General features: G+C 44.2%; 1 protein-coding gene across 3 annotated transcripts in view; it reads right to left on the bottom strand.

Moving 5' to 3' along the window:
- Window positions 1-13165, bottom strand: part of LOC126364640 (tyrosine-protein phosphatase non-receptor type 13-like) — a 729752-nt gene that overhangs the window by 664589 nt on the left and 51998 nt on the right. For 2 of the 3 annotated variants that reach the window (XM_050008072.1, XM_050008073.1), the window contains exon 1: window positions 12371-12591. The exons of the other annotated variant lie outside the window; for it this stretch is intronic. In XM_050008072.1, the coding sequence (XP_049864029.1) occupies window positions 12371-12440 (70 nt within the window). In that variant the 5' untranslated portion in view covers window positions 12441-12591. Of the gene's footprint in view, window positions 1-12370; window positions 12592-13165 lie in introns of those variants that run through there. 3 annotated transcript variants of the gene reach the window in all.

Genomic DNA, 13165 nt, shown 5'->3' with positions numbered 1-13165 from the left:
CTTTTGCCTGTCATCGACATTGATACTGGCAAGATATCGGTCCCACGGATTCCATTATATTCACGAATCTTTCAATTTCAAGTCTGAAGTTGGATAACAAATTTTAAATATTTTTTTGTGTGATATAAATTAACATTTTCTGATTTTCTTCCTTTATTTATACTGCGAAACCTTTCTTCTTGTCAAATTTCATGGTTCTACGTCCAGAGGAAGTACCCTCTAGGTTTTGATGAGTGAGTTTGGGAGTATCAAATTATGTGCGATAAATGGCGACATCCTTTGATAGCACTGACTTAGATGCTTCACTTCTTTACATGGCGAAGTAACCGTAGACCTCAAAATGTGACCAACTTGATACGTCCACCCGTTCCTGAGAAAAAGTGTTTTGAACAGTCAGTCAGTCAGACAGACAGACACTGTGACCGTTTAAGTGTTATATTTTTACCGACTGACGTACAGCGCACTAAAAACGATCTTTATTTTCCATAATTAAAACTTTCATTGGCTTAGAAAGGAGTTCAATATGTAACAACAACTTTTTTTTTCACAGATTGCCCAATAATACAAAACGTTTGACTGATACCAAAACAAATTACAGATCCAACCCCAAACCATTTCTCTTGGACATATCCCTCTGTTCCATGTGCAAGCTTTTACTTAAAAACTGGCAGCCCGTAAAACAATAGTTTTGAAGTGTAACAAGACTAAAAAGTAACGTTCACGCTTATGAAGTGTGGGTATCATCTGGAGTGCCCCAGGGAAGTGTGGTAGGTCCGCTGTTGTTTTCTATCTACATAAATGATCTTTTGGATAGGGTGGATAGCAATGTGCGGCTGTTTGCTGATGATGCTGTGGCATACGGGAAGGTGTCATCGTTGAGTGACTGTAGGAAGATACAAGATGACTTGGACAGGATTTGTTATTTGTGTAAAGAACGGCAGCTAAATCTAAGTATAGATAAATGTAAATTAATGCAGATGAATAGGAAAAAGAATCCCGTAATGTCTGAATACTCCATTAGTAGTGTAGCGCTTGACACAGTCACGTCGATTAAATATTTGGGCGTAACATTGCAGAGCGATATGAAGTGGGACAAGCATGTAATGGCAGTTGTGGGGAAGGCGGATAGTCGTCTTCGGTTCATCGGTAGAATTTTGGGAAGATATGGTTCATCTGTAACGGAGACCGCTTATAAAACACTAATACGACCTATTCTTGAGTACTGCTCGAGCGTTTGGGATCCCTATCAGGTCGGATTGAGGGAGGACATAGAAGCAATTCAGAGGCGGGCTGCTAGATTTGTTACTGCTAGGTTTGATCATCACGTGAGTGTTACGGAAAAGCTTCAGGAACTCGGGTGGGAATCTGTGGAGGAAAGGTGGTGTTCTTTTCGTGAATCGCTACTGAGGAAATTTAGAGAACCAGCATTTGAGGCTGACTGCAGTACGATTTTCCTGCTGCCAATTTATATTTCGCGGAAAGACCACAAAGATAAGAGAGATTAGGGCTCGTACAGAGGCATATAGGCAATCATTTTTCCTTCGTTCTGTTTGGGAAAGGAACGGGGAGAGAAGATGCTAGTTGTGGTACGAGGTACCCTCCACTACGCACCGTATGGTGGATTGCGGAGTATGCATGTAGCTGTAAATGTAGATACATACATCCTGTAAACTGACTCATTCCACATCCATCGCGATAGAAGGTACCGTTCAAATGATCTACGGAGCATGTAAAGAACTATTTTGACAAACACGAAACGGGACATCGGTGTTCCCTTACTGAGCCCTTTTGCGGAAGGTTACGTGTTGACGTGAGGGCTGGGTCGTTCAGACGGCAATGCGACAGCGCAGGTGCGGGAGGAAGCGGCCCCGCTTGTTGAGTGAGGACGCGGCTCCCCTGTGCGCCGAAGCCGGGACTTCCTGTTCCCCGAATAGACGGGCCCGCGCCGCGCAGCAGCCACTCGCCGGCTGCCCAAACAGCACTCGACGCGCGACAGCAATTCAGCACCATTCACACTGCACCTCAACAGACCGACGGAAAGCGTAGCGGAGCGGCACTGTCGTACGGTGGTGTGGCCACACTAGGCTAGCGATGGTTGTTATCGCTGAAACAACCGGTTTTCGGATATACACTGAAGCGCCAAGGAAACTGGTATGCGTATTCAAATACAGATATGTGTAAACTGGTAGAATACGGCGCTGCAGTCGGCAACGCCTATATAAGCAACAAGTGTCTGGCGCAGTTGTACACAACCATAGATGGAAGCATAACAGACCAAAAACACTACTGGCTAGGAACGAAACATCTATGGACCATAGCACGCTAACACGACAGTACTGGCGAGCCCCTGCAACATAGCTACTACTGGTAACCCCAGATGTTCGACCAGCCGAAAAACAGGCAACTGGAGGGAAACCGTACTGTACACAGCACGCAAACCAACCACACACACCCCCTACACTGTCTGTGAGCCGATCTATGACCGATCGCCCTCTAATGTACAACGACCTTTAACTGTTGCAGGGACGTAGCAACTGCAGCAAGCCCCGCAACGAGCTCGAGCAACGACAAAGGTAACGATGCACGATACCTCGCACTAACATAATCACACCTTGCATGCACTGTCGCAGATAGCAAGCCGCTACTGCCCTTACTACCCGTCCTACTGTCGCAGAGGTTTTTTTTCCCTTGGCGCTTGCCTTTGCACTTTTTTCCTCTGCCCTTACAACCACTACCCTTCGATCACTTTCGTCCACTTTCTATCTCCTGATGGACCATGTTAATGAGTAATCTTACCCAGACGCATGGATAACATCACAGCCCGCATCCTGTGACTCCTGATTCAAAAACTAACTTGTTATACGGAGGTGACAGTAGAAGTTTTCGTTTGGTCACCACGTTGGTGTGAGCGTGGAGGGGCCTCATCCTTTGTTTAAAAAAAGGCGCAGTTGTTAGATCGGTTAATGCTGGTGCAATGACAGCTTATCAAGATTTAAGTGAGTCTGAACGTGGTGTTGTAGTCGGCGCAAGAGCGATGGGTCACCATATCTCCGAGGTAGCAACGAAGTGGGGATTTCCCCGTAAGACCATTTCACGAGAGAGCCGTGAACATCAGGAATTCGGAAAAAAAAATCAAATCTCCGACATCGCCGCGGCCGGAAAAAGATACTGCAAGAACGGGATCAACGACGACTCAAGTGAATCGTTCAAAGTGACGGAAGTGCAGCCCTTCCGCAAATTGCTGCACATTTCAATGCAGAACGATCAACAAGTGTCAGCGCGCGAAGGATTCAACAAATTATTGTCGTTTTGGGCTTTCGGAGACCAAAGCCCACTAGCGTACCCTGGATGACTCCACGAGACAAAAGCTTTACGCCTCGCCTGGGCTCGTCAACACCGACATTGGACTGTTGGTGACTGGAAACATGTTGGCTAGTCGGACTAGTCTTGTTTCTAATTCTATCGAGCAGATGGACGTGTACGGGTATGGAGACAACCTCATTAATCCATGGACTTTGCATGCCAGCAGAGGACTGTTCAAACTGGTGGAGGCTCTGTAATGGTATGGGGCGTGTGCAGGTGGAATGATACGTCTAGATACGACGCTGACAGGTGACACGTTCGTAAGCATCCTGTCTGACCACCTGCATCCATTAATGTCCATTGTGCATTCCGACGGACTTGGACAATTCCAGCAGGACAGTGCGACACCCCACACGTCCAGAATTTCTAGAGTGGCTCTAGGAACAATCTTCTGAGTTTAAACACTTCCGCCTCCCACCAGACTCTCCAGACATGAACATTATTGTGCATATATGGGATGCCTTGCAATGTGCTGCTCAGAAGAAATCGCCACCTGTCGTATTCTTACGGATGTATGGACAGCCCTGCAGAATTCATGGTGTCAGTTCCCTCCAGCACTACTTCAGTATATGCCACATCGTGTTGCGGCACTTCTGGGTTCAAATGGTTCAAATGGCTCTGAGCACTATGGGACTCAACTGCTTTGGTCATTAGTCCCCTAGAACTTAGAACTACTTAAACCTAACTAACCTAAGGACATCACACACATCCATGCCCGAGGCAGGATTCGAACTTGCGACCGTAGCAGTCGCACGGTTCCGGACTGCGCGCCTAGAACCGCGAGACCACCGCGGCCGGCCGCTTCTGGGTGCTCGTATGGACCCTACATGATATTAGGCAGGTGTACTATTAACTTTGGCTATTCAGTGTGTGTGTGTGTTTCAACGCTCAGGTGAAACTGTCGTTGAAAAATTATTATATTCATTATAACGCCAGTTTAAGCTGAGTGTTAAAACCGCTCAAAATGCCAGTTTCTGAAATAACCAAATTTCTGTTTTTCATTCCTATTATATTGTGTAATACACGTAGAAATCATACGAAGATTGGAAAATTTTGACTCCTTCAGTTTCAGTATACATAAATTGAAAATACTCAGTTAAATAGGCAAATAAAAGAAGACCTAGTTCATCCACCGTTCGCTGCTTTTCACTAAAAGTGATAAGTTGTTGAATACTGCAAAAAATCATGATTGTTGTCCTATGGATTCTAATTTTTTGAAACTCTTCTAAAAAATCATCCTGTAATCGAGGTTCATACCATCATTTGCGCATTAGGAACAATAAATGCTAAAGGACAGAACTGTGGCTGAAGATATATTTTTGCGTCAATTTGTCAGTTTTCAAGGGCTACAAATAGTTTAAGTTTCAGTACGTTGACCCAGGCAACAGATCAGCTAATTTCAATTTTTATTCTAAACTGTGCGTTCTGAGCTTTCTCCTTCTATTATGTCGCAAGTTTGTTGTTGCTCCTTTTGTTCTTAGTCTTTTAAAGTAAACGGAGCGTTGTACTTGACTAGTAGCACATTTAGTAAAATACTTCCAGACTATGGATGGTGCCATTCCGGAATACAACTAACATCGGGCGATGACAGCATGAAACCACTGCATAGAGCAGATGGAGACAAGTCTCACACACTGCCTGTACTCGCATATCATCCATTAGACAGTGCCATATGGTAAAATATTCATTATTGTCTCAGCAATGCTGGCCGCTGTGGCCGAGCGGTTCTAGCCGCTTCAGTCTGGAACCGCGCTGCAGCAGTCGTAGGTTAGAATCCATCTTTGGGCATAGATGTGTGTGATGTCCTTAGGTTAGTTATGTTTAATTAGTTCTAAGTCTAGGAGACTGATGACCTCAGATGTTGAGTCCCTTAGTGCTCAGAGCCATTTGTCTCAGCAATTCTGTATCGATTCCTATGCCATGTGTTTGCTGCTCGTTTCTGTCGGTGTTACTCAAACAGCAATGATCACTTTTCCCCCATTTTCAATAATAACGCAGTATTTCAAAACAATGAAAATTTTACGAATAAAAATTACTGTTATTTTAAAAAAGATCTATAAACAAACGAAGCATTTCAGCACTGGTGCTATGGATCATTTTTATTTCGATTTTTATCCAATTATTAGTAAAAAAATAAAAACAACCTGTTATAACAGAGACCAAATAAATACCGTAAAACACTGATTACTCGGAACTAATATATCGATCTCGGCTTTAACCAGTCAGTTTTCCCACACCTACACTAGACGGAACTCTGACGTAACATCTCGTTGCTCACCCGGTACCGAAACGGTAGTGAGGTTATGTTTGTCTTACGGCTGTCTGAATATAGCAAGAGACCCGTAATGATAGTAAAATTTATTCACGGCCAATGCCCAATTCAAAACGTATGTATTGGGAAACATCGTACGGTAAATTTACGGCACCGCCGGGCGTTGAAATAGGGAAATCGTCGTCCAAACTTTTCAAAACAATATCTATTTGTACTAGAAAATGTATACATACACACGAAGCATTAGGAAGATAGACAGCACGAAGAGCATTTATAATTTATTTCTACGTCTTGTTTTGTTTAAAATTGTGAAATAACGTCAAAACTACTTTTCTGCTTCGATAGAATTTGCTTTTCATTTTTGAAAAAAAAAAAAACTTTCATTAAAAAAAACCAGTTTCATCTGTGATCTTGGCGGTTTATGTAGCTATAATATCCATCTAGTGGCTTTTTGAATTTGGTACGATATACTGTACCATTAACTAGTTTTCGAGCCATTGCAGGCACATCATTCGGTGGAGGTTTTATAATAATATTATTTTCTGGATCATGTGCAGCTGATCGCTAGAGTCGGAAGGAAGGAAGGAAAGAAGGACGACGAGGGTCAGTAGAGACGGAGCTAAAGGTCTGATTGTGTCAAGGATGGGGAAGGAAATCTTCCACGCCCTTTAAAAGGAACCATCCCGGCACATGCCTGTAACGATTTAGGGGAATCACAGAAAGCTAAATCACGATCGCCGGAAGTGGATTTGAACCGCCGTCCTCCGAAAGCGAGGCCAGTGCGCTGACGTTGACGCCACCTCGCTCGCTGACGACAGAGTCGTCATGCTGTCGGAAGATCGGAAACTCAGGCATAAGCTATCAAACTGTTTATGAAACGAAAAATAGTTATGTTCTGGGATACTTCATATCATACTGCCTAACTTGCTTATTCAGTAAATTATGTTCTTATTGATACAGACTACGGACTTTTCTTTGACCACGTATTGTGCAATAGTTTTTCTGCTTTCATATACTTCAGCTTTTTAAAGGGAGAAACTGGTAGGAAAGCCCAACAACCTGCGCAATGAATCGCGGAAACGTAAAGGTAGAAAAAAAAAAAAGAATTATGAGGCACCAAAGTATAAAATTCACTTTTTATGCGTACAGATTGAAGCGGTGAGTGAAAATTTGTACCATGGCTGGGAACTGAACTCGCGTCTCTTGCCTACTAGAAAAATCCGTTAGCCACTAAGCCACCTTGGTCCATTGATTCACGTAACTGCACGGATTACCCTGGAACGACTCCCTCCTCGATCCAAATTCTCACTCTGTCCCAGTCTACTTTAAATTCCCCCTTGAATACGAACAGAATTGCCGAGGCTCTCCATGTTCTGGAATAGCATCTCAGCATCGAACGTAAGGGGATCCAACCTGAAACGCAGGCGCAGGTACTTATACAAATGAAATGGCAATTTTAAAGAATTTACTAGTCTCATACAAATAAAATTTTATGTATATAAACTGGAGCGGCGAGTGAAAATTTGTACCAAGGTCGGAAATCTAACTCCGGATTCCTGCTTCGAAGGCAGGTGCGTTAACCACTAAGCCACTTTGGCACAGCGGTTCACACAAGCGCGCATTGTGCTGCCACAAATGTTAACTCGTCGCTTTAGTCTATATACATAAAATCATATCAGTACGAGACCAGTAAAGTCTCTGAAACTCTGTCATTTCATTTACTGTATCACATGGGTGAACGCGACGAAAACTGCCTACCTTGCAATTGTGGCAGACGATGCAATCAATAACACCAACCTCAAAACTTTATTCCCGAGAACTCTTAATGGGGAAGGGTCCGTTCTGTTCAGTTCCATTGGCGATCTGTGTGACTGGCACCGTCTAATGAGCCTTGTCGAATACTTTGATTTTCCAGCGTTTCCATGATGTCCCTTGTGAACTGACATTTATTCAGAAACTATGCTTGTGGAAAGAATAATTTCGCAGTTTTTTTGGGCAAAAAATACGAATGGGACAGCGACATCAGTTTCTGAATTGCAAAGAAAAAAGAACGTAACACATTGGCGTGATAATGAATGTTACATAAACTAAGACACACCGAGCCATTTACAGTGAAACGTTCTTCACACCCGTGTGCCAATATTATGGATTAAATACTAAATCTTACCGCAATGGCTCACGGAGTGACGGCATTTTAACATCGCTGATTCGTTCGTAAGTTGGAGGCACTTCTGTTTACTCAAAGAAAGAGTTACGGTGTGGTGATAGGCGGGAGTAGCTGTTTCGGGTGGTATCGGCCGGCGCTGACAGCTTTTTTGGCACAGCCAACTTACTCAACCGCAATTGGCAGCTGACAATGTGTCCAACACGTCTACATAATCGTAAACAAAACAATCGTAACATATGGAGTTAAGCATTACAGAAACGTGGTACTGTATGTGATTGACGTTTAAAAATGCTCATATGTTCAGCGAAGATTCTCTTTGCACATAGTACTGAAGCCTAAGATTGGTAGCGACCACAAACAAGTGAATATCTATCGTAAGTCATACACCTAGCCGACTGGAGTGGCCGAGCGGTTCTAGGCGCTTCAGTCTGGAACCGCGCTACCGCTACGGTCGCAGGTTCGAATGGCGCCTCGGGCATGGATGTGTGTGATGTCCTTAGGTTACTTAGGTTTAAGTAGTTCTAAGTTCTAGGGGACTGATGACCACAGATGTTAAGTCCCATAGTGCTCAGACCCATTTTTTTCATACACCTATTTAAACAGCTAATCCCGTCACCGATTTCCGCCATAACTCTTGGTGAACAGGCAATAAGATAAGAGTCGTCCTCGTAGCCATTAAAGTTGAGTAAGCCAGTCCTGACACCAGGTTCCTCTTTCGTTCTCAGACTCATCCATGACAACAAAAAACTGCATTAACACTCATCAGTTTCATCCGAACAATAGACTTTATGAAAGAAGACGGGCTCTGTCTCATTTCAATTGGGCTCTCGGACACCGATGATAGCGTATCAAGGCCACTTCGTTTTACGATTAGGCTGGGTTACATAACGACATGTCGGCGAACAGATAAGCGTTAGGATATTTGTGAAATATGGACTTCGCCGCGGAAAGTATGAATTACTCAAATGTTGGTAAGACAACTTCAAGACAGTCCAGAATCTGTCAGTGATGAACTATTCTGAGCACCACCTCACCTCCTGTCGAAATGCAGCGAAAGACCTAAAGCCGTGGTTACAGGTGCAATTTCAGCGTCCTGGCGGACGCACTTTTATGACCGACGATCCGAGCGCAAAAGGAGCGGGGCCTAAACGTCCGTCCGACAGCAGTCATTTTGGTTGTCAACCGAACGGTGGGACGGTTCGTTACAAGACACTGCCGCTACCTTGCCCCGACCTTCCCAGATTCGACGAAAGTTTAAGCTCTCACTCGCCTCAGAGTCTAACACTACAGTCGCTCAACGTCGACAGCTAATGCAGGTCCCTGAAATGATGAAATAGCTCTTCAGAATCACATTCTGTGTTTCTTACGTATTACAGTAGACGACATTCTTAGATGTTTAGAAACTGTTGTATGATTTATAAAATTGCTTGGGACCGGCAGAAGAAAGTATAGTACAACATAAATATTTTTTTCTCAATAGAACTGAGGTATTTGATATGTAGAAGTCTAAAGAGCAGCATCCGTTTTCAGGAGAGTAAGGCTACATAAACATCGTCTTTTTTTTAACGTTATAAATTTTAAGTAGCGAGTGTAATTCGCCAAAAAGATGTACTCTTTTTCTGTATTCCTATAACAGATGAGCATGTAGCTGATGTCAGATTCAACGAAGGTAACAACGAAAAATGTTATAATATAAAGAAAGCTTTGCAGAACCTAACATTCCAGAAAATAAGAACCAATTAAAAGTACCCACTGATGATAGCATAAAGGCGTTGAAACGTATTCGAACATTAAAAAAGAACAGATGTTTGCGTATTAGGTGCTCCTGAACTTTCATAATTTACAGCTACGTATTCAGCAAGTTAAAGTATCCAACAAGATGTTACAACGAGAAAGCGAAAATGGAGATTCAGGGTTCTACAAGAATGAATTTTCCTGATAAATCAGTGAGATTGTGTATTAGTGTTTCCTATATTCTTCTTTCCGTGTCTTCCATTTTACCTTTCCCCTATGGCACGAGTGTTTAGCAACTGCTGGGAGCCACATTTCTTACAGGAAATGAAGTTTCGATCTAAGCAGGCTGTTTTGCTGACTATACGCCAAACTGCGTAAGAAAGAAAAAAAGCCTTGCAACCAGTCACTAAAATGTATGGTTACGAACTGTTGGCTGCTTTGCTCCATCTTTAGGTGACGTTGTTGTTTCGGCTCGTCCCTCGTGAACCCAACGTCGCTATACATTTTAGAGCGTGTAACACATTTGTGTTCCTGAGAATTGTGTTCATGAGCTACAAGTTCTGAGCAGTTCTCTTAGATTGTTCGCAGATGATGCTGTAATTTACCGTCTAGTAAGGTCATCCGAAGACCAGTATCAGTTGCAAAGCGATTTAGAAAAGATTGCTGTATGGTGTGTCAGGTGGCAGTTGACGCTAAATAACGAAAAGTGTGAGATGATCCACATGAGTTCCAAAAAAAATCCGTTGGAATTCGATTACTCGATAGTAAAATTCTCAAGGCTGTCAATTCAACTAAGTACCTGGGTGTTAAAATTACGAACAACTTCAGTTGGAAGGACCACATAGATAATATTGTGGGGAAGGCGAGCCAAAGGTTGCATTTCATTGGCAGGACACTTAGAAGATGCAACAAGTCCACTAAAGAGACAGCTTACACTACACTCGTTCGTCCTCTGTTAGATCGTTGCTGCGCGGTGTGGGATCCTTACCAGGTGGGATTGACGGAGGACATCGAAAGGGTGCAAAAAAGGGCAGCTCGTTTTGTATTATCACGTAATAGGGGAGAGAGTGTGGCACATATGATACACGAGTTGGGATGGAAGTCATTACAGCAAAGACGTTTTTCGTCGCGGTGCGACCTTTTTACGAAATTTCAGTCACCAACTTTCTCTTCCGAATGCGAAAATATTTTGTTGAGCCCAACCTACATAGGTAGGAATGATCATCAAAATAAAATAAGAGAAATCAGAGCTCGAACAGAAAGGTTTAGGTGTTCGTTTTCCCCGCGCGCTGTTCGGGAGTGGAATAGTAGAGAGATAGTATGATTGTGGTTCGATGAACCCTCGGCCAAGCACTTAAATGTGAATTGCAGAGTAGTCATGTAGACGTAGATAGAAGTGTAAGACTGTCACCTGAAGATAGATCGTAGCTGATCAGTTATGAAAAGTCTTTGTTGCTTGCCCAGGAAAATAATCAGTTCAAATTCAAAATTCTGTTCTGGACTCTCGCACTGTCTATGAAGCGAAAGTGAAAATGTGTGTTGTTGATCCAGTACATTTTTTGTCAACTAAGTAAACAATGTTACAAATAACGAGGAGGACAACTAAATCCTACACTGCCGCACGTCGATATATGGTGTTAATAGCAACAACGATATATGGGTTAGATATTGTTACGCTGTTGTATATTATAAAATATATATGAGTTAGTTTAATCACATTGGGAACCCATTACGACCAAAGAATGAGGCATAGTCGTTACAATGCCTGCGTTACTGACAATAGTCCACGTCGTTTCCTTTACTAAAGTTTTCACTGTTCGGAGCGAAATGGAATCACTTTTGGCGAGAGAACGCGAAGTTCTAGATTGTTTATAAACTGTGCGAGTGATGTTTTATGAAGGTGGTATTACACAGCTTCAATGAATGTAAAGAACTGAGTTATGTGACATAGGATGGATTTCGATCTAGAATCAGACTATAAAAAATGGTTCTGAGCACTGTGGGACTTAACTGCTGAGGTCATCAGTCCCCTAGAACTTACAACTACTTACACCTAACTAACCTAAGGACATCACACACATCCATGCCCGAGGAAAGATTCGAACCTGCGACCGTAGCGGTTGCGTGGTTCCAGACTGAAGCGCCTAGAACATCTAGAGAACCAGACTATCATCGGGGTCTGGAAACCATCTCAGCTATGCATTTGCATAATTGGCACAACAGTTACCAACTGAACATTGTTACATCGTTAATATTAGCTGAAGATACGTACCATTCTTTCCATTTAACCTCATAAACGTATTTGTGTGGTCGCATAAATGCAGCGTTACAGCTGTGCATTGCATACTGCAGTTCTTAATGTATGTAAGAGACGCTAGGGAGTGCAAGGTTTATTTGAGCTTCGTGTAATAATAACAGAAAGAAACGATAAGGCCATTTTATACCATACCGTGTCGCTCGACTAATGGACTTAAGTAATGCTAACATATCGATAAAAAAGACCCAGAAAATAATTCCTAAGAGATGTAATAATGGACTGTAAGTGAGGTGAAAACACGACGCCTAGGAAATCTTTTCGGTTGATCAACATTTCAACGAGTTTCCTACCAGTTATCTCCAGGCGAAGATAACTGACTAGACTACAAAATCATTGAAACGCTACTTCAGTATGAAGACGAAGCTCTGCTGCCAGCCCTAGAATTTATCGTCAATTGAACGCGTCTCAACACGACACCTGTTGGGCGCACCGTCATTTGTCGAGCACATCGCTCCGGCAGTCACACTGGCTGCCGGCACCTGTTGTCGGCGTCCCCTGGCACTGATGCAGAACGTACCGTTGGCGTGCGCGGGCGGCGCCTTGGGCCCCAGGCTGTGGTCGGTCCACCGCGGCGACTGCACCAGCATGGCCGCGACTCCTCGGCAAGCAGCACACACAAACACACGCGAGGCGTCAGCTCGCTCGCTGCGGAACACTGGAGCGGCACTCGCACAGACGGTTACACGGAACACACGCGCACTACGGATGGCGCGGCCGGCGGCCGACTGAAGTGGCACAGAGCCGCGCGGCGTCCAGCCACGGCCGAGTGCAGCAGCCAGGCGGCGGCCCTTCTCCCGCCACGCGGCCCCCCCTCCCCCCCCTCCCCCACTCCGCGGCCAGTCCTGTCCCGGCCCGGCACGCCGCCAGACCAGCCTCAGCCTCAGACTCTGCAGCCGCTCTTCTGGTCCAGCGCCGCTACTTCCGCCAGGTCGTGCTCGCGCGCCTATGTTCCTCTACCTGCCGACTCCCCACCGCACATCGCCACCCCGTTAACTCCGTTATCAATATTACGAGCTCATCTCCAGGATGCGTAGCGCCTCGAAGTTTCGTGTCCTTCAATTAGCCCTTGTGATGGCGAACGGGCTGACACATTCAGCTGCCAACTCTACTGAACACAGGGCTCTGTAGCTGAGGTAAACGCAAGCTTCTAGGTTGATGCTCTTCTCTGGGCTAGCCAATTGGAGTACTGGTGGTCAATATCTGACTGGAAAGGTGGGGAGTAGTAAAAATAAAGAAAGAATTTAGCGTTCCGTCGACGACGAAGTAATTAGAGGCGGAGCACGGACTGGGGAACTACATCGACTGTGTCCTT

This window comes from Schistocerca gregaria, chromosome 1 (assembly GCF_023897955.1).
Source record: "Schistocerca gregaria isolate iqSchGreg1 chromosome 1, iqSchGreg1.2, whole genome shotgun sequence".
NCBI classification, from domain to species: Eukaryota; Metazoa; Arthropoda; class Insecta; order Orthoptera; family Acrididae; genus Schistocerca; species Schistocerca gregaria.
The sequence above is the reverse complement of the archived record's forward strand: the minus strand, read 5'-3'. Positions and strand labels throughout refer to the sequence as shown.